We start from the raw sequence: 22045 nt of genomic DNA, 5'->3' as shown, positions 1-22045 counted from the left end.
TGGTGAGTGTGACATTAACTGCCAAGGCTGTAGAATTCCTTCTCTAAACCTCTCCAATTCTCTAACCTCCTTTAAGACTCACCCTGAAATCTACCTCTTTAACCATGCTTTTTTGGTCATTTGCCCTAATTTTGTGTTATAATGTTCATGTTGAAGGGCTTCAGGATGTTTTGTTACATTAAAGGTGATATATAAACATACTTTTCTTTTGTTGTCCTAAATAAACTGAAAATTGAATTCAAAAATTTAATTTAAGTGGTGATGTTTATTAACAAGTGTTTTTTTCTGTGCCCAACTGCTCATACAGACGCTACCTGTAGGAAGTAATGTCTGGCAACAGTAATTGCCATTTTTTTTGCTTTTTTTTTGAACAGTTCAATTTACAAGCAAAAAAACGTTGGGACAGTTTTAGAGTCTTATAAAAAGCAACATTAAGTTCCCAGGATCCCATTTTTCTAAGCAGAGGAAAGCATCAGATAATCTGATCAACTAAGTATGGATTCTCAATCATTGTTTGGCAGTTATGAATTACTACAAATGTAGCTACCAACTCCTAGTCATCATTATCACTATTCCTTGTTTCTGATAAGTGTGCAGCAGTTAATTGCTGGATCTTACCCAGCAAATGCTTGGCTTGAAATCATAATATGTAATTTCAATGAATGTGTTAATTTATTTTTAATAAAATTCATTTATTCAAAATTTTAAATGCCTTTGTAAAAATCAGAGAGAAATTTCTTATAACCAGGTTAATGCATTCAGTACTTAATTCTATCACACATTTCACCCCACGTAGCATTTCATTGCTTCAAACTTGGATCTACATTCCCCTTCGGTGACGCTCATTTCTTTTCCCTGATGTCCTCTAGTATCTTCCTTGACAATTGAACACCATTTGTCCAACATTGTAACTATCCAAGCTTTGCTTTAGCACTCTTTTCAGGCCCAGTTTTCATTAACAGATCCAATTAACCTTAAGTCAATTCAGGAAATCTTTTATTGAACTACAGCAACTATTAAATAAGTATCAGCGAGTTTTCTTCGAAAGATCCACTACTATTTTCTTCAAAAGCAAAATATTCAGGTCCATTCAACTAAGATAATGAACTAGCACCTTTTATCAGTATTCACATGAACATTACTTAGATTTTGATCTATCCCGATAATAGTCAGATCAATTACCTTAATCCTTATCAAACCATTATATTTTTAAATTCTGCACTATATCCATCATTTTCTAACTTGTTTGATCCAATGTAAGTAAATTAACTAATTGGATCAATTTCTTTTAATTCTACTCTGATTTCTACAATGCTACAATATCTGCACATTAATATTTTCTTCATGGTTTGTAATTGCTATTTCTTCCCCTTTTGTCAACATTTACAGAAACCCAACTTTGGGGGGATTCACATGTCTTAAATGGTCAAATAGTTCTATGTCACGAATAAGCACTACGAACATTTCTTTTGATCACTTTTGTCTTTTTAAGCAGTACCCACAGGCAATCAGAGATTTCATTTTTCTTCCTTGTCTGGATTCTGTTTGCTTTTTAGCAAATCCTTAACTGGTTTTCTTCCTCATCACATTCAATATTATTTTACTGGCGTGATAGGTCAGGAAACTTGTGCAATAATTATTGCACAGATTGCAGCGGTTCAAGAAGGCAGCTCACCACCACCTTCTCAAGGTCAATTAGAAATGGGCAACAAATGCTGGCTTAGCCAGAAACACCCACATCCCATGAAAGGATAAAAAAATTGATATGACTTTCTTCAATAAGATTATATACACTTTGATTTAGTCCAATCACTTAGCCTTTTTCCTGTTTTCTAGATCTTAATTCTTATATGGCCTACAAGATTAAATCATCTCAATGTGCCTATCCCATCGTGGAAGTCATCTCTACTGGAAAAGTGGATATCCAGCATCAGGTTATTCAGCATCTTCAGCCTGCCGACTCTGTGAAAGAATACACAATTGGCCTTTGATTCTGGACTTGCATGAAACAATAGTTCCCATTTTGCCAGTGATCTTTGTCCTGCACCTCTTTGAGTTCTCTATCCAACCTTTATTGCATGAATAAAAAGGGGGCCACTTTGCGACACTCCTCCTGCGTTTGAGTGTGTGCAAATAAATTAACCCCTTAAGTTCATTATTTCTTGAAGTTGTTGTGGGGTTACTAATAGGGCATTCGATCACACCAAAACTGAGGGGTTGGGAAAATATGCCACCTCATATAAAGGGGGAAATTAAAAATCAAAAATACCTTTCTGTTTACAGACAGGTAGTGAGAAAAGAAATCAGGGCTGCTTAAATTAAACCCCCTCCTGTCTGTAATTGTAGACTAAAATCTTCATCCACTTGATCATCTTTGCCCAGCTCTGATTTTAGGGTTTATTGGCTGACTTTGTTAACGATGATGAAAAACGTTCTTTACTCATAAATTTGTTCTGTTACACCATGTTGTTCCATGCTTGGAGCACAGACTTAACTGCCCCTCATTCCTTTTGACCTTGTAAGGTGCACATTTTCTGCCGACCCCTTACAAAGCCAGCAATGCAGACGCGATGGGGCCAGTGTTGGAGATTCTCTATGCTGCTATTTCCCATTTCAATAGCCTTTCAGAGACCTAGCAGTTCCGTGCTGTACAGTACACTGAGTTATACCTGCTTTTTCCAAAGATCAAGGTCAGGGGGTTAGGCCCTGGTGGAGGACATTTCTTTGTATAAAATTCTTACACAGGGACTCAGGGGATGAATCGGGTGAATGTTTCAGAGATGTGGCCTTAACACCTTGCTCCAATCCATACACCAAGGGCCTGATTTCCATGGTCTCAATAGGAACCAAATGGAGACAGTACCAGAAAAAAAATGGCTGCTGAGTGTTGTGCCAGGAAGTCTCACCTCAATTTCTGCCCTTGGCCATTATTATGAGATGGGGATGGAGCAGGCCCTGGGACTCACCCGCTCCTATTAAGGAGGCAACTTACAGCATTGCGTGCTCATCGAGAACCTCTCTGTGGTAAATTTTTTTAAATTTTCATGGAAGCCGCTGGACTTTAGCAGTTGTTGGGTTTTACATCAGCTGCATGGAGGTGTGAACCATGGATGGGAGGCATCAAGAGTTTAAAAAGTCAGTAAAAATGGTTTTTCCTCCATTACAGTTCATCAGTAAATGCTGTAACATGATTTGTATCTATGTTCATTAAGGTGAGTTATGACAGGGCTGTGATTGGGAGATGCAACTACCCAGAAAAAAATGGGTAGAATCTTCCGTTCTGGATATTATGTCCGTTGGTGGGCGGGAAAGTCGGCATGATTCCTGCTGGGTGGAATGATGGCTGAACACGCTTGACCTCCCACTGTTCAGCTCATCAATTATGCATCAGTGAGGAGCTCGGCAAATCTCGTGGTGGGGCAGGCAGCAAGTCACCCACCCCATATGGGTTTGAAGGTCCTGCCACCATATTTAAACAGCACCCGGACAACCCAGATAATCATTCACTCAATGCAGGGCAGGAGCTCTGCACTACACCTCCAGAGTCCTTGTGGCTGCAGGTCCTACTGGAGAAGCTGAAAGATGTCCAGGACATACAAAGCAGCCTCCGACATTGCCTTTCATTCATCTATAGGTAAGAGCATTGCCGGCGTTATGTCCATGTTCACGCCAAGGCTAACCGTTACAGTGTCTTCTCTTCGCCAGCATCTTGACCTTCTTGAGGCCCCGCCGTCTCTTGCTGTTTAGGCCTTCGTTCCTCATGGTCCTGTGCCAATCAGCGACGGGCCGGACCCTCCTTCTCCTCATCTGGATGAGAGCCATTCCCAAGGCAGGGTTGCCTGCAGCCTGCATCATTGATGCCTCAGTGGATGTTTGAATGAAATGAAGTGATACATTTAGTGTACATGTCCTATACAGGTTTCCCTCCATCTCAAAGTCAGCAGGCCAGTGCTAAGCCCTTCACTTAGCCTCCATCTAGATAGGGCATTCCCCACCCCACTCCTTCCAGGTAAAGCACCAGAGATGGGTGTTCCTCCCGTTCATACATGAGTGCGTATGGAGACATTGCTCTTTGACCAGAGTGATGAGATCCATTGGCAAGAAGCCTCATGCTGACAATTTTCCGCTTGTCTCCAGTACCCTCGAAACTCTATGGAGAGACCATTGCCTTGGCAGCATAGAAAGACTAACTGCATGATCCCTTGTCAGCCGTGACCACTCACCTGGGAGGATGGAGTCGTGAGTTGGCTGCCATCCATCAGTTGTGACCCTTGGAGACATCCACCTCCCTCCCTCTCTTCATCCCTGCCTCTGACTGCAGCCAATGGCAAATGGCACAGAACGAATGGCAGCTCTACACCTTGCTGGGATCTTGATATTATGGGACACATGAGTTGGGAATAAACCTGCTGTAATGTGGCTTCACCATAGAGAAGATAACACAAGTGAGCATCTTTGACATCCAGTTGTCTCTTAATTATTAGGGTGTTCCTTCAATCAGCCACTTATGCTGACCTTGCACTCCACCCACTTTGAGGGATCTCACTGACTAACTGTGTGGTCAAGGTCAATTTGGAAAAATGGTAAGTGCCACCTTTCAAACTAGATCCACCACCTTCTACCCTCCCCGTGCCACCCACCAACTTTCCCCCATCACTTTTGATCAACCCAGTGTCACTATTCCTCTCCCCTTCTTCACCTTTGAATCTTGCACCGCCCCCCACCCCCCCGGCTGTTATCCTAGACACTACCACAACCAATCTCCCATCAGTGCTGACACCCTTTATTGTCCCCATGCCCACTCTGACCCTGCCCTCCCCCGCTACCAAGCCACCTGCCTCGTACTCCCTCTGTGACCCACATCCATCTACTAAGACCTTCATCTACCAGACTCTCACCCTGGACCTACCACTCTATCACATCCCACTCCCCCTCTGATTGTTCCCTTCTATCGCCACTACCCTGAGTTCTTCCCAAAGACCCCACTGTCGACACACTGGCCCCGCCCACTAAGACACTTCCCTCCCCACCCTACCTTCCCTGGATACTCTATCCCCTCTTCCCCACCCTACCTTCCCCGGACACTCTTTCCCCTCCTCCCCAGCCCACCTTCCCCGGACACTCTTCCCACCACCTCACTTCACCGGGCACTCTCCCCAACCTTCCCCCATAAGACTGCCTCCCCTGTCCAGCCTTTATTCCACCCTTCCACCCCACCCCACTGCTTCCAGCCTTCACCTCCCTCCCTTGGCCAGCCTTGATTCAACTTTGCTAATGGCACTCGAGTGAAGTTAAGTGAGACGCTCAAGCAGGAGGATACAACATCGAAGGACCTCAAAGCCATGGAAACAGTGAAGGTCTTCAGGTGACGCCACTTAAAAACAGTCATAATACTGAATGTTCTAAACAGAGTGCAGCTGAGCTGAGTGAAGACTTGGAGTTTGGTGAGGGGGGAGTTTTAAGTGTTAATTTTGTTCTTAAATTTTCCTTTTAAAATCTAATCTAGTCCATAATTAGGAATAACTGTAAAGTACCATATAAGCAGGATAAGTTCTTTCTTTCTTGCAGTTTAGACAGGGTAAACTCACTCTCAGCTGTAGGAGCTGAGTAGTTAATTAGCTAACTGGTTGAATCTGGTTACTGTAGCCCCAGTTCAGTTTACTATAAATTCAGGGTTCTTTCGTGCAGCCAAGGGAAATGGAGTTCAGCTGAGGTAACTGAGTGAAGACTTGGAGTTTAGTGCGAGGTAGAGTTCAGTGAAGGGTGGGAAGGGCAGGAGGTGTTTATTTCATTTTTCTATCTTTCTCACCCCATAGGAATTGGTTCTTGCTCTACTACATGGAAAGGAGCTAGTTGTTTGGTGAGTATCTGGTAAATGGGTAAGATCTATTCGATCTCTAATGTTTAAAATACCACATAAATTGGTATTAAAATAAAAAATATTTTATTTTATATAATAAAATATATAAAGCAACATAAGTGATTAATATAATTAAGTAATTATTTAAAACACATTAGTGATGGTAGGACATGTGATGTGTAGGGCTGTAGTGTGTGGGAGCTCCTGGATAACATTGTGCTCCAGGACAAACATGTCTGCAGTAGGTGTGTGCTGCTTGAGAAACTTCGGCTCAGAGTCATTGAGCTGGAGGATGAGCCTCAGATTCTGTGACACATCGGGTGCTTTTGGGGGGGGGGGGGAAGGTGGAGTTACCTGGATGCTTTGTACCAGGAGGCAGTCACACAACTTAAGATAGGGTCTTCTGATTTGGCCAGTGGTTAGGGACAGGAGGATGAGGCTGCGAGTAAAGCAGGTGAAGGGACCCAAAGGGCAGGAGTTCAGAAGTATGAGCCTCTGCAAGTGTCCAGCATGAAAATGTGGTTCAATACTTCATTTTTCTGACCTTTTGAGGCAAGCGCGTACATCTGGGCATGGATGTCCTTGCCTGTATGCTGGTGAGTCGATCCGTCTGTATTTTCTGGTAGGGTCAACAGTGGAGGTCACCTTAAGAGCTTGATTCCAGTACAATTGTTGGGATTGCAGCATAAGAAATTTCAAGACCACCAACATTTAACTTGTCTATTAGGATCTTGATTACTTTAATAAGGTCAGTTTTATGCTCCTCTTCCCTTCTGTTTGCATTGTTTGTAGCGTGTCCTCGTAGGTCAGATGCCTTATAGGAGTTATTTGTGCAGTTGCCCTTCACATCTTTTTCAGATTCTTGTTACTTATACCTCTTCTCCCTACCTCTTGATGGAAGTGCCGCTTTTCCCAGCCCCTTCATTGTTTATATATTCCAGGTGCCAAGTTTGCTCAACTTATTGAGAACATTGAAGGCACAGTGATTTGACAGCAATGAAATCCAGCTTTCTATCTTTGTCTAGACAGAGTTTGCTTTTGTCTCGCTATTACAATGAACTACTTCAGTACATCAGAACAGTCCCATCCCCAGTAACATGATAGCCAGCTGGCCTGACCTTGTCAGCAAGTTTCACTGGTCAGGCTGGTGGCTGATGAAGTCCGCTTGGGTGGAGGGGGGAGGTTCCTCCATTTTGTGCCTTGTGCCCATTGGAATTCCCCATTCCTGGTTTTCCCACTAGTGCATTTCCCCTCCACCCTGCCCTGTCCACCATACTCCTCTGCCCCGCTCACTGAAACCTGCCAGCCTGGCCCCAGCAAGAGTTCAGACTTACCTTAAACACCAGCCTCCACCACTGAAACGCCTCCTTTGGGACTGACTGCAGTCCTAGCAATGGCCACCATTTGTTGGCCGGCAACTCACGGTGATGGGACTTTCTCCCCAGATGGGTACAGGTGGCCCATCTCAAGCTAATTAATGGTCTGATAGCCGTTAATTAGCAGGGTAATCAGGCCAAGCGAATGAAGGCTCGGTCTGTTCTTCTACAATCTGAAGTGCTAATATACTTAAGAGCCTTACAACCCACTTCCAGGTGCTCTTCACAATGAAGCCTTTGACATCTCTGAAGTGAACTTCATGGGCTACGTAAGAGATGCCACCATTCAGTGACTTCAGTATGCAAGAACATTTTTATTGAAGAATCGAAGCATGTCCAGGCTTATAGCAACATTGAAGTATGAACTGATGCAAAGTATTTATCAGCGTAGTAACATGAGTAGACCAGTTCATGCCAGTAAAGCAGCTTGGGAACATAAAAGTTAAATACAGCAGATTCTGGAAATCTGAAATAAAAAAGAAAGTGATGGAAGTACTCAGCAAGTCAGACAGCCACTGTGGAGAGAAGGAGGTTTCAGTTTTGTGACCTTTATTTTGTTTTAGGCTATCAGGTTTGCTTTGTCCAGAGAATGCGAGCTGCGCCCTTGATATGAACACATTAGTTGTTGCTTGAAACAATATAGGCAGAGAGACCGATTAACTAAACAAACACTGGTGGTTTATTGGAACTAAGAACAGGACACTAACACAGCATGTGCTTCTTCAATCACCTCCAGCTCTAGACTGACTTTAACCAAGAAGCCTGCGCTGTGTAGCGATTGGTCAACACAGTCACATGGTCATCTAATTACATTCTCTTAAAGGTACATCGTTTTACCATATCCCTCCCCCTTTACTTGGAAGTACAATTTACAAGCATCACTACATCCCAACTATTTACATGAATAACTATTTACAAGTCAAGTCTCTCAGGAGGCTTCCTCGGATGTGTCGAGTGTCGTAGCTCAACAGCCTGGGCTGCTTTTTCCAAGGCCCCCCTTCTCAAGGGTCAACTGTCCACCAACCTCTTTGGTGGAAGTGGGCAAGTTTGTGTCTTCCACCCTCTCAAGTCCAACAAGCTCCATCAATACTTCCAAATCGTGTGACATTTCTTACACAAGCGGCGCAGACTCAAACGTGAGTGACGACTGCATTCCTTATAGTGGGACTGTCTCTCTTCTTCAGAGTTGATCCACGCGTTGTTATTCGGCTGTTTATTGACACATTATAGGAGAGAGATCCTGTCACTGCACTCACTTCGCCTAATAGCCAATTGGGCCCATCTCCAAAGTTCTTCGCGAGAACTGTGTTTCCCACCATGAAATTTCTTTCATGATTATGGCCATCATGTCTGGTCTTCTGCACCTCTTGGCTTCTCCCCACCCTCCCCCCTAAATTTGGCCTGATAAGAGTTAGACGGGTGCAAAGATGTCTCTTCATTAGTAATTCAGCGGGCCATACTGGTGGTCGTGTGTGGCGTCGTCCGGTATGTGAACAGGAACCGTGACAATCTAGTGCTAATGGAATCCCTGATCAGCTTTTTCATCCCAGACTTAAAAGTTTGGACTGCCCGCACAGCCAAACCATTAGAGGCGGGTGGTAAGACGAGGTTTTGATGAGTTATTCCATTGAGGGCTGTAAACCTGTGGAACTCCCTGCTGGTAAATGCAGTCCTGTTGTCTGACACAAGCAACTCTGGTAACCTGTGCACTGCAAAACTGTCGCAAACGGTCTATGGTGGCAGCAGACATGGGTGACTGGATTTTGTAGACATCCATCCACTCAGAGTGGGTGTCTATTAGTAAAAGGAACATTGTGCCCAAGAAGGACCCCACGTAGTCGACGTGGAGGCTCACCCATAGCCGCCCCGGCCATTCCCAGGGATGCAAAGGAATTAAGTGGGGGTAGCTTTTGTACCTGCTGGCATTGAAGACAACTTTTGACTAGGGTCCCACCCAGTTTTTAGATGCTAGCTTCCTGCAGAATGCTGTCTGTCACCAATTCTGCATTCAACTCCTCTCACAAAACACATGTCCGGTTGCGTATGTATTCAGTGCAATCTTGTAGTCTTCAGTGTCGCAAGACGTTTCTCTACTGCTAACACAGTCTGCAATAGTAATATGGCTAAACATGTCAGTGGCTTGGTTTTGGGAACCTACAAGATCCTCGGCCTCAAGGTTGTACTGAAGCTGATGATCTGACCATTCATAGATACAAAGAGGTCAATGATCAGATCCAGGCATGGCTAACAATGTAGTCAGTGCTTGGTGATCAGTGCGGAGAGTGAACTTTTTAACCATAGAGATACAGTTGCCAATGTTCACATACATAGATTCAGACTAGTACTTCCCACTGCCTAGTAGAGTATTTGTGTTCAGTTTCCGACAATGGGTGTAACGTGTAAGTGTTTGATCATTCTCTTCCTTCAATGTACTGATAGTACAGCGCCTATCACATTTCCTGATGTACCTGTTGTGACATTTGTTTCCTCACATGGGTTGAAATGCACAAAGACTGGGGGAGATGCTATCTTCACCTTTAACGTGTCAAATGCTGTTTGCTTTGCGAATGTCCCTTCTCATTTTGCATCTTTGCACAGTAGCTTTTGAAGAGGCTCCCCGATCTCTGCATAATTATGAATGAATTTGTGATAAAGGTTGGTAGTACAAAGGACTGCCAACTCTTTCACGTTAGATGAGGTCAAAAGTGCATGAATGGCTCTGATGTTGTCACATGTAGGCTTAACTCCAGCTGCTGTCACTATACCACAAAAAGTCAATCTTGGATGCCACAAATGTACATTTGTCCTTGTTGAGCATCAAACTCCATTGTGTGAGTTGAGTGAGCACCACCGGTAACCTCCGATCATGTTCTGCTTTGTCCCTTCCATGAACATCAACATCACCAAGTAGGTTGAGCGCCCCTCAATGTCTGACATAACTAAAGATACGATCTTCTGGAACGCACTAGGTGTTGAACTTAGTCCATGGGGCATTCTACAGTACTTAAACGCACCTTTGTGAGTAACAAAAGCTGTAAGATACCGGCTTTGCTTTGTTAGTGGTATCTGAAGATAGCTCCATCGCATGTCATGTTTTGTGAAGGTGTGGAATCATCAAATGATGACAGTCCTTGGATCTTAGGAAGTGGGTACATGTCTGGAATGATTGCTTTGTTGACTGCCTTAAGGTCAATGTATAATCTAAGCTTTCCCTTTTTTACATAATGAAATGACTAGGTTCAATGGGGATGAGTCGCTTATTGATACCATCTGCTTCAAGTTGGCAATCGTCTCTCAATTTTGTGAAACTGGTGGAATTGACGTGTCGATGCAAGAAACATGACAGCACCCTTTAATCTCCCTGAACCCGATAAATTAGGAAGGATACTGGGGTGTATAGTCAGTGTCATTGATCATGTTAATGGGTACTCCGGTGGAGTCTTCAAGCTTGAATCTAAGCTTATTGAACAGATTTAACCCTTTTCATAGAATGTGAACTTGTCTAGGTTGGCATTTTTGTTGCTCATTGAAACTGTGATCATTCCCAAAGCTGGAATAATCTAGTCATCGTAAGCTTGAAGAGTAGCTGTCTCAGGAGTGAGAAAAAGTTGTGAAAAAAAATGAATGTAGAGTTTATTGCTCAATATAGATATTTTCGTGCCAACATCAATGAGGAGTTAAAGTGAGATGCCTGCAATCTCTACTGAGCAATCCTTAAAATGACCTGCTGCATTATTGTCCATGATGCTATACACATGCCTTATTTCACTCTCAGGAATAGATTCCTCCATGTGTCGAACTGATGAAGTCTTCTTTGAGCTGTACACCTTTGTGAAGTGATTCATTTTTGAGTTACACTTTTTCCATCAAGCTGGACATGGTGTTGTGAATTGATGGGTACCTCCACAATTTAGGCACGTATTTGAAGGGATCACACCATGATGGGGCAAGTGTTGGTGAGCTTGCTAAGATCTTTGTCCATAACCCACGCACTTTAGCTAGTTGGGCAGGCTGCATCTGCGATCCTGAGTCAGAGGATGCATTTCTGTATAAGTGCTTCAAACCCTGGCAGATTTGATTTGGACTAAAGTCATGGCTTCTTCCAAGGTTAAATCACCATCCTCCATGAATAGGTGTTCCCTAATTTGAAACTGAAGTTTTTTCTATCAGTTGGTCACAAATTACTTCATCGGTTATTGTGCCAAATTTAGCTGCGGAAGCCAACTGGCACAGCACTGCCATACGCTGTTTTATTAGTCTGTCATTTTCCTGGCTCCTCTGGTAGAATGCATATTGTTTGAGCATTACAGTTTTCTTTAGCCTGAAATATTTTTCCAGAGCACTACCACTGTATAAAATGTAGACATGAATTCTGTGAGCTGCTCGTCGCTGCTGACTGCCCATACTCATCACAAGCAAATATGTCTTGAACCGTGAAATCCATTGATTCCCATTGCAGGAGTGAGTGCATCTCCCAGCTAAGAAAGGAAAGGTACTCGAGCCTGTAAATTTAAACAATTCTCCATCTTCACAGTTATTGTGTTTTGTGCATTGGAGATGTGCAGAGATGTCTCACCAGGTTCTATGTGTGAGGACTTTGTTACAAATGCTTTTTATTAAGTGTCTCAGCCACAAGCTTCCAGCTTGTTTTGGTTTTGCTTTCTCCGTAACCGCGACCAGACTTGACCAACAGCATAGAGAACAGTCAACAGGCACACATACCCAAACACCAAAGAATTGAACAATTGCACACAACATCCAGCCTATGAACCTCTGCCTAAAAAAAAACACTAATAGTTGAAGAATCACAGACTAGAAACATGCAACTTCCAATAGAAGTGCATAGAATTACAATACAGAATCAAACCACTCAGCCTAACCAGTCCAAGTTACTTATCTCCCAGAGGAACAGTAGTTCTCAGCCTGTATGCCTATTTTGTCCTACATTTCTTTATTCCCCTTTCCTAAAACCATCTATCTAACCTGTTCTTAACTGTTAACATGGTCATTGTTTGAACCATTAATTCTCGTAGTGCATTCTGTAGCCTTACAACTCTGAGTGAAAGAACTTCCTCCTGATCTTTTCCCTGTCTCTCACATTTAATTTTATATCTAGATCTCTTCATTCTAGATCCTTCAACCACTGGGAACAATCTATTTTTATCTATTACATCCCATCCCTACTTAATGAAAACACTTCGATCAAATCACTCTACAAACTTCTCTATTGTAACAAAAACTGCCATAGTTTTAAGTCTATCTTCACATTTATATTTCTAATGCCAGGCAGCACCCTCGTGAATCCGTGTTGTACCTCTCTATTTTCCCAGCATGCTTCTCATGACCTGCAACCCAAAACTGCTCTCCACTGTGATATATGCTGTTGTGCTGTCCCAGTTACACTGCAAGTGTTGAAGTAGAAAATCTCCCGTATAGTTTAACATCATTTCTAAGATACATGCTCCTTATCTAATTTATAATTAGACAGATTAAATTTAAGAATCTTCCACTTAGACAGGGAAGAATTGTAGGACTGAAAACAGCCTGGAGTGAACGGAGGAGGAGCAATGTAAATGGTACAAACCTAACCCCTTTTTTTTCAAACTGACATGTAGGCACAAACTAACAAAGGCAAGGCAGTAACACTAATTACAACATTAGCATCTGATTTAATCTTTTCACAGGCAGCAAGAAACTTTACTCTAACTTCAGTCAGAATGTATTTAATAATCTCCCCCAAAGGCTCAGCAAGCTTATCTTGTATGTGCCTGAGTCATACAGATCAGGAAGATCCAAAATTTGATCCTTGGTTTGCACTGCTAGCTAATTTCAATTGGGGTGGCACAATAGAGCTGCTACAATAGGTCCACGACTCTGGAATTTGGAGGGAACATTGGCTAAAGCTGCATGAATGTTGTATAGCATCTATTGCTAGAACTGTGTATTTATGGATGCCAGTACAGAATTAGATTCAATTGGCTGTTATGCTGCATGAAATCAATAGCTCTTTCACACTCACTTGTATGGTTCAAACAACAATAATTGCTATTTGAGAGACATGGCAGAGACTGCTGGGTAAAAATGGAATTGAAAACCTTTGGGGTTCAGGTCCTGAACTGAATCTGGACCCAGCCCACCCAATCTTCCTTGACTTGCACCACATACCACAAGTCCCTTCCTGGTGGGGTCCTCTTGGATGGATTTGGAAGTAGGTGCACCTCCTCCCCTTTGATGTACCAGCCTCTGATACTGCATTGGTCCTTCTTGAGGCTGTGGGTACTGGATCATCTAATGTTAAAAGTTCCCCCCTTTGGCTCAGAGTCCTCTAATGCAAGTGCTTCAGTAAGGAGAAAGTGGAAGTTATTCCCCTTACTAGGCCTGGAAACAACATAAATAAGACGTGCTCCACACTACCAAAGGCCTCCCTCTTCTGGTTGTGCTGCTTAAACCTGATAACCTTTGGTTGTCAATGGCAATGGCTGTGCTGGTTATGTCCCAGTGCTTAATCCAGGAGGCAGGCTCCCACATATTTTCAGAGCCATTATTTTTAAATATTTGCTTGATCGTTTGAAATAGCAAACACAGGACATCTTTTTACAATGCCAATACAATACATGACATTACAACAGTGACCAACACTTCAAAAATATTTAATTTTTAGACCATGATATACGTGTAATTCACTAACAGATTTGTAAAGAAAGCAAATGCTTTTATATCTGTCATGACTTTGCCTTTGGCCCTGTGTGACTAACTGTCATTCAATCTCTCTTGTCGTCCACCCTATCACAGACCTTCCTTATGTCGCCCACCCCTTGCTCAAAACCTATTAAATCTCTAACTTTTCCCAGTTCTGATGAAAGGTCATTGACCTGAAACGTTAACTCTGTTTCTCTCTCCACAGATGTTGCCTGACCTGTTGAGTATTTTCAGCATTTTCCGTTTTAATTTCAGATTTCCCGAATCCATGGTGTTCTGTTGTTTGATCATTGCAGGGTGGAGCGTGCTGTGTGTTATCTACTTGCCTCTTTAGCCACAGACTGAGATGTGGCAAAAGTTCACATGGGGGATAACTTTCAGCTTCACCTCCTATGAGGTAATTTATCAGAGTTGATTACTTGTTACAGAATTTTCCCAGTTTTCAGAATAAATTCTATGATGTTGGTGGTGAGCAACAGTGGGTCTGGATGAGTGATTTGCTCCACCAGATTATCTCCTAGGCTGAGAAGCTAAAAATGACCCCATTCCAGCAAAAAGTTGAAATGAGGTTAGATTTATATTTATTGCGTGCACAATCACACAAAATAGCAGGAATTATCATGTGGTTATATCTAATCCTACAATACACCTTCGAACCAAACCATTTTTATACCTAATAGCAATGCCTTGCAATATAATTTTCCAATCCCAACTGGTCTGCACTATAATAGTCCATTCCATGTTTTTTCTGAATCTGCTGAGTTCAGACAATGACACAATCCAGTGGATACAATGGCCCAGATCTTCTGGTCTCCGGATAGTTGGAGACCAGAGGTGCTCCGGAAGATGCGGTACAGGACCCCTCAGGAGTTCCAACGCAGAGATCCTTGGGAACTGTCCAGAAAGTTTCAACATCCAATGGACAATTCGCCTGCTCCCCAGGACCCTCTGGAAAAAATCTGTGGCTGGAATTTTCCAGCCCTCTGCGGTGGGGCTGGAGAGCCATTGAAATCTCTGTTCGCATCGGCAGGACCGGAAGATCCTGCCGGTGTGAGGGGCTGGAAAATTCCGGCCTGTGAGTTAGAGTTGGAGGCTTCATATGGTTCCGATTTACTAACCTGGGTAGTTACCCAAAAAATGTTAGAACAGAAAAAAAAGTCTAACTCCTGGGTAACACATTTTCAAAGTTAATAACCAGAAGAGTGAACAGTCAAAAACACACTCATGCATCGTTGTTGGGGGCATGGTGGGGAACTATTAATAATTGCTGCTGCTGTTGAAAAATCATTTATAAAAAAAAATAGTCAAACTGAGATGCTCATGTAGTGGTATAAAGGTTGCCGTTGCTTGACCAGAGCAGCTTGAGTAACTGGGGAGTGAGTGTTTGGGCACTTGTGCAGAGCATGGGGCTGCTGGCATTCTGCTTTTCTGTCTGTTCCGTCCTCCAGGCAACAGCAAGCCCAGTGATGGTCACCATTAGTTTCTATTTTTAAGAATTGCCCTCTGTTCATGATGTCTCTGTCAGGTCACTCCCAACGCCACTAACTGGGTGCTGAGCCCATCTACAGGCCAATTAGGGCCTTTGCCTTTAAAATATAATGTCAGTAAACATGCACGGGGTCAAAACCTGGAAACGACCCAGCCACAACTTCTCAGTCCTTAGATCCTATGCATGGACTTCCAGCTTTAAAGGAACAGTCCATTTAGTATGGAGGGGAGGGCCTATGAGGAGCTGTTTCTGAGAATCCGGAAAAAATATATAATCACAGTTATCAGGAACATGCCCACAAATTGCACCATTTCAACTAAACAGAAGCTTAGGGGACAGTCATTCCTTGGTTCATTCCTCAGGGTGATGCCTTGACCAATCAGAGTCAACCTGCCTGGTTTGAATTTGAACAAAGCTGGGCAGCCAACTGTTCCATGCTGCATTCTCTATGGCAATGCCTCTGCCAGAGTCCACTTGCCAACCAATCAGCATTCTCCTCTCATGCAGTATATATTGCTATTCCCTCGTAATAGTTGGTAATCCTTACAAGCTATCCTGATGAGTGCAATACGAAAACTTTTGATGGTATGTTTCTTTTCTCAGCAATACTCAATTTCTACACTGCCAAACAACTATATTCACAGTAATTATTGATCCAATTGGTCTCCAAATAAATTAATTTCCATTGGATGTTGCTAGAGTTCCATGACTCTGGTAGATTTTTTTTTACATTATCTAGTAGGATAACTAACTAGAGTAAGATATATTTTAAAAATAGGAACGTAGATGGTGCTGCCTTTTGAGCTCCTTGGCGCAGAGACTATAATTATTACTGTTTACATCTAATAAGTTTAAGTTCACCTAAAGCATTAGTTACAAAACAACAGTGTTCTAACTTATCAAAGCTCAGTTTAACTCATGACTACTGCAATAAATCAGCACAAGAATATTCAGGGCCTACCATACAGTAATGAAGTCATATATAGGTTCCGTCTGTAAGACAGTGAAGTTGATGTAGATTCCATTGCCTGGAGGTACTTTAACAATCCAAAGGCAGTCCTGAAAGTTAGGGTACTCATCAGGGTACCCAGGAGAGTAGATAGTGCCATTTAGTGCAGTAATATTACCTCCACAGAGAGCTAGGGAAATAACAAAAATCAATCCGTTAGAAAATGTAATCTATTTATTCACATTCCTGCCTGTTTGTATTTCAGTCAATACATGTGAAAACAGCAAAAAATATTGACAGCTGCAAAAATAGTGGAAGATTGAATCTATTAAAATTACATTTTTGCTTTTATTCTGTTTTCTCCCAGCAATGTTACTCAAGTACGTTTTAAAGAAGCCATCTGCCATTACATAAAAACACCAAGGGTTGTAATTACGTTGAGCACTATTTGAACGCGCTGGTTAAGGCAGCAGTTTGAAATTCCTATATCCACTATTTTAATGGGGATTTATTTCCATTACAATCATGTAGATTATGGGGACATACAAAAACATAAGAAATAGGAGCAGGATTAGGCCACTTGGCCATTTAAACCTGCTTCGCCAATCAACAAGATCAGGGCTGATCTACCTCAACTCCACCACCCTACATTATCCCCATATCCCTTAATTCCCTTAATACCCAAAATTCTATCAACCTGTGGCTTGAATATACTCAACGAGTGGGCATCCACAGTTCTCAGGTGTAGAAAATTCCAAAGATTCACAATCCTTCAAGTGAAGAAATTACCCCTGATCTCAAACGTAAATGGTCAAACCTTTATTCTTATACCGTGACCCCATGTTCTAGGTTTCCCAGTCAGGGGAAGCATTTTCTCAGCACCTACCCTGTCAAGCCCCTTAAGAATTTATGTGAGGAGAATTTTCTACCCGTCGGGGGTGGGGGTTGGGCAGGGGCCGGGGTGCAGCCGATTGGCGCCCGTAATCGGCTGCATGCCGCCATTTTACATGGGTGGGCCAATTAAGGCCCGCCCAGTGTGACGTGCACCCGGAAGCGCTGAGCGCTCCCTGTGCGGGCGGGGGTGTAGGCTGAGTCAGGGCCTGCGCTTTTTCGCACATGCATGTGAAAGAGCTCAATCTCCCGAAGGCACAGAGCTGCCTCAGGGAGGTTAGTTTGATTTTTAAAAATTGAAATAAAGAAAAAAAAAATTAAGACATGTCCCCTCATGTGACAGTGTCACATGAGATGGGACATGTCAGTGAATTTTATTAAAAATTTTGATTAAAGTTTAAAAACCTTCATGAAACCTCATCCCGCCCATGGATGAGGTTTCATGATAAATGTGAAGGCCGCCTGGGCTCTTCGCCTGCACGCCAACCTTAAGGTTGGATGGACAGCTCAGTTAATTATGTTAATTGGAATTTAAAAAGCCTTAATAGGCCTTTGACAGTTCGGCGGGCGTGCAGCCGCCTCCGGTGTGCACCCGTCGAATTGAAGATCTGAATGATGCGTGGTGACATTGGGACGCACGCCCGATGTCACCCTGCATCATTTTACCTCCTCCCCCCACCCCATTCGCCAAACCGAAGATTCTGGCCTACATGTTTCAAATAGATCACTTCCCATTCTTCTAAACTCCAGGGGCCATAGGCCTAATCTACCCAATCTCTCCTCATAAAACCAACCCCTCATCCCAGGAACCAGTCTAGTGAACATTTGTTGTAATCCCTCTAGGGCAAGAATGTCCTTCCTTAGGTAAAGAGATCAAAACTGCGCACAGTACTCCAGGTATAGCCTCACCAATGCCCTGAACAACTGTAGGAAGACTTCTTTATTCTTTTATGCCAATCCCTTTGCAACAAAAGCTAACACACCATTTGCCTTCCTAATTGCATTCTGTACCTGCAATTTAACTTTCTGTGATTCGTGTACAAGGACATACAGGACCCTCTGAATGCAAACATTTACAAGTCTCTCATTGCTCAAAAATACTATACTTTTAAAAAATTTTCTTACTAAAGTGGATAAGTTTACACTTGAAATAGATTTAGGCCAGGATTCTTTCAGGCTGACGCAGTTCTCGCCTACTGGTCAGAGAACAAATTGGGAAACTCTTTCGAGTTATCAACAGTCACAGATTGCAACTCTTTTTGAGTACAATCACAGTTCTTGGTTTCCGGGAGTGGGACATGAACCCACAACCCTCTGATTCAAAGGCGAGGGTGCTATGAACTGAGCCACAGCGGAACTCGGTCAGTTCCACAATGGAGGCTAATTGAATGAAATGTCCTTCAGGCAAATAAGTGGCCACCATTGCAATTTCCTGCAATTGAGGTGAGGTCCCCACCAGCGAAAGTCCTGCCCGCTGAGAGCTGCCAGCCATTCAGGGGCCAGCAGCTCCTCATGCTGCCAGTGTCAACGGGAGTGGTGGCAGCTGCCTGCAATGGTTTGCTGAGCAGCTTTCTGAGGGTGCAGGAAAGCCATGTGACCCCCACTTAATCCCTGAGTCATCACTAAATTTCAATGTGCTCCGGGATATTGGGGATCAATTGGTTCATTAATGAGCCGATTGACATTCTACTGGCAGTGGTCGGGAATCCAGTGTCAACCCCTTCCAGCCTCTGACTTAACTGGGGGAGGTTTTGCTGCTGCCAGGATGCTGACGTGGGGCCTCTCCCATAATCAAGAGGGCTTGGATGCCATGTTTCTCGCTGCAATAGGCTGCATCAAATACAGTCCACAACGGAAGTGTTTAAAATTATGAAAAGGTGGGACATTATAAATTTTTCCAGCAGATTAGGACTGTAGAATAAAGGGCTATAGTTACAAGATTAAATACAAGCAACTTTTAACAGGGTGCAAGAGAAATTTCTTTCCATAAGAATTTAATGAGACTGCCAAATTCACTTCCAATGTAAGCAGTTGAGGCAGAAACTGCCAATAGCAAATATTAGTTTGAATAGTATTAAGAAAATGCCAATAAAGTAATATGAGAACAGGGCAGGTAAATGTGATTAGAATCATTTATTTGCATAAAAAGTAATTGCCGACTTGGACTGATTGGGCCTAATGACCTGAGCTTTCTTGCAACTTCTATGCATAATTAAAAATTGCCGAAAAATTGTGCTCAGTTCAATTTTGGCTCCTTATCCTGTCGGAATAATTTTAGTCAACACAGATGAGTTCTTTCAATATCAAATACTCAATGCCTGCTTTCGAGTAATCCACCATCAGTCTCTTAATGTTCCAATCACATTAATCTCTGGAACCTTCTGAACACTAGTATTTAAATCTAAGGGTCTAACTGAGAGTCATTCAGCTAATGTCAGCAATATGTTCTGTCAGTGAGTAAGTCAGTGAATGATACTTAGAATAATCACCTGGAGGAATCAGTGTCTTGAAATTTTGAACCAAGAGTTTAGTGCTGCAGGTTACATTGTCAAGATAAACATTTCTCTGGACAGCAGGCCTTCCCAGCTGCACCAATATACATTTTTTTAAATTTAAAAACATAATGCTTTTGAAGCTAATTTTAAAAATGGATCTGACGAAGCATTCTGGCAACGTTTTTGGTTGGAAAAGTTTTAGAGAAGATTGATGGCATAAAGTTTCTTCAATACTCATTTTATTATAGATTTCTTAACATACACTTCAAAATATATCACTAGTCTCTGAAATGGACACTGCATCATCAGAACTTATTTTGAAAATATTGGGCAGGGTTTTCCATTCGGCTTGCAGGTGTGCCGCAACGTTAAATGACGTGCAATGATATCGGCCGTGTGTCCCATCATTGTCACGCAATGTTTCGTTCGGCGGGAGCGCGCTGGAGTCGGCTATGTTCCCGCCGATAATTGACAGGACTATTAACGCAATTAACCTGAATTTTATGCTGCCTGTCCAACCTTACGGTTGGTGGGCAGGCGAAAAGGCCAAGTAGCCTTTACGTGCACCCGAGCGGGATAAGGTTTCCTAAAGCTTTTACAAAATAAATGAAAACTTTCTTTCAAAAATAAAAACATGTCACATGAGGGGACATGTTTCATTCAATTTTTAATGCATTTATTTTTTAAAAAAGATCTTCAGTCTCCCTGAGGCAGCTCCTTGCCTCAGAGAGATTGAAGCGCTCTTTTGTGCGCGTGCGCGAAAAAGCGCTGGACCCGACTATCCCTCCTCCCCCTGCCCACACAGGTAGCGCTCAACGCTACCGCTCACGATCCACGCAGGGCGGGCCAATTAGCGGTCAGCTCCGCGACTGCCCCCGCCCGACGAATGGAAAATCCTGGCCATTAAAAAGTATATTATTTTCATTCAATTTACCTCCCCATCTTAAAAGCACTAATTCATTCTGCACAACCAGCTTCTGGTAATACACCCAAGACACATCTCCTTTCTGGCTTGGGTTGGGACTAGGCCATTTAGTACTCTAACCTCTTCCATTCAGTCAGATTGTGATTGATCTGTGACCTAGATTCATATACCCCCCTTTGCCCCATGTCCCTTAATACCTTTGACGAACAAAAATCTATCAATCTTAATTTTAAAATTAACAAGTGATCTAGCATCAATTGCTGTTTATGGAAAAAAGTGCCAAACTTCTATCACCCTTTGCGTGGAGTGTTTCCTAATTTCACTCCTGAAAGTTCTGCTTTTAACTTTTTGACTGAAGACCCTCATCCTGGATTCCCTAACTGCCATAAATAGTTTCTCACTGTCCACCTTAACTGTTCTTCTTAATATCTTGAAAATTGCCATAAATCACCCCTTAACCTTCTTCTAAATTCCAGGGAATACAGCACAAGATTTTTAATGTCTCCAGGTAGTTTAATCCTTTGGAGCCCAGGGCCAGAATTTTTCCGTCGGCGAGTTGGGGGCGGGGCCCGCTCGCCGACGCAAAAATGATGCGGGATGACGTCTGGGGGAACCCCTGACGTCAGTCATCCTGCCCCATTTAAATTTTCAGGAAGGCAGGGGGACAGCGCGATCAGCTGTCCACCCGCCGGCCTGTCAATGGCCAATTGAGGCTATTAACAGGGTAGTTAACCCAATTAAAGGCCCTGCCCGTCCGACCTTAAGACTGGCGGGCAGGCCAGGAGCCCAAGCGGGCTTCTGATAATACATGAAACCTCATCCACTAGCGGGATGAGGTTTCATGTCTGTTTTTAAAAAGTTAAATAAAGTTTCAGTCATATTTATTAACATGTCCCATCTCATGTGACATTGTCACATGAGGGGGACATGTTAATAATTTTTTTATTTTTCTATTTTTGATGTTTATAAAGCTTTCACTGATCTCCCTGAGACAGCACTTAGTCTCAGGGAGATGTGTGCTCTTTTGCACGCATGCACGAAAGAGTGCACTTTGACAGTTGGGGAATCCCTCTGACCCTACCCTCACCCCTCCCCACAGGAACGCATAGCACTTCCTGTTGGGCAGCCGGCTGGGCGGGCCTTAATTGGCCCGCCCACTCAAAATGGCGGCGGGGCCTGTTTCGGCGGCAGCGATCGGCCTCCCGCCCGCTGCTGAGCCGGTCAGTCCCGCCCGCCCATCAAGGGCAAAATTCTGCCCCAGGTATTGTTCTGGCAAATCTATGCTGTGCTCCCTCTAAGGCTAATATAAGGTGTGGTGCCTAGAACTGCTCACAGCACTCCAGGTTTGGATTAACCAGGGC

At 43.2% G+C, this 22045-nt stretch overlaps 1 protein-coding gene across 1 annotated transcript in view; it reads right to left on the bottom strand.

Annotated features, from left to right (window-relative positions):
• Positions 1–22045, bottom strand: part of csmd3b (CUB and Sushi multiple domains 3b) — a 2128577-nt gene that overhangs the window by 209805 nt on the left and 1896727 nt on the right. Inside the window, exon 43 of the mRNA XM_078541225.1 lies at positions 16386–16563. Within this exon, the coding sequence (XP_078397351.1) occupies positions 16386–16563 (178 nt within the window). The remainder of the gene's footprint in view (positions 1–16385; positions 16564–22045) is intronic.

The sequence above is a fragment of the Cetorhinus maximus genome, chromosome 4, assembly GCF_964194155.1.
Source record: "Cetorhinus maximus chromosome 4, sCetMax3.hap1.1, whole genome shotgun sequence".
NCBI lineage: Eukaryota > Metazoa > Chordata > Chondrichthyes > Lamniformes > Cetorhinidae > Cetorhinus > Cetorhinus maximus.
The sequence above is the reverse complement of the archived record's forward strand: the minus strand, read 5'-3'. Positions and strand labels throughout refer to the sequence as shown.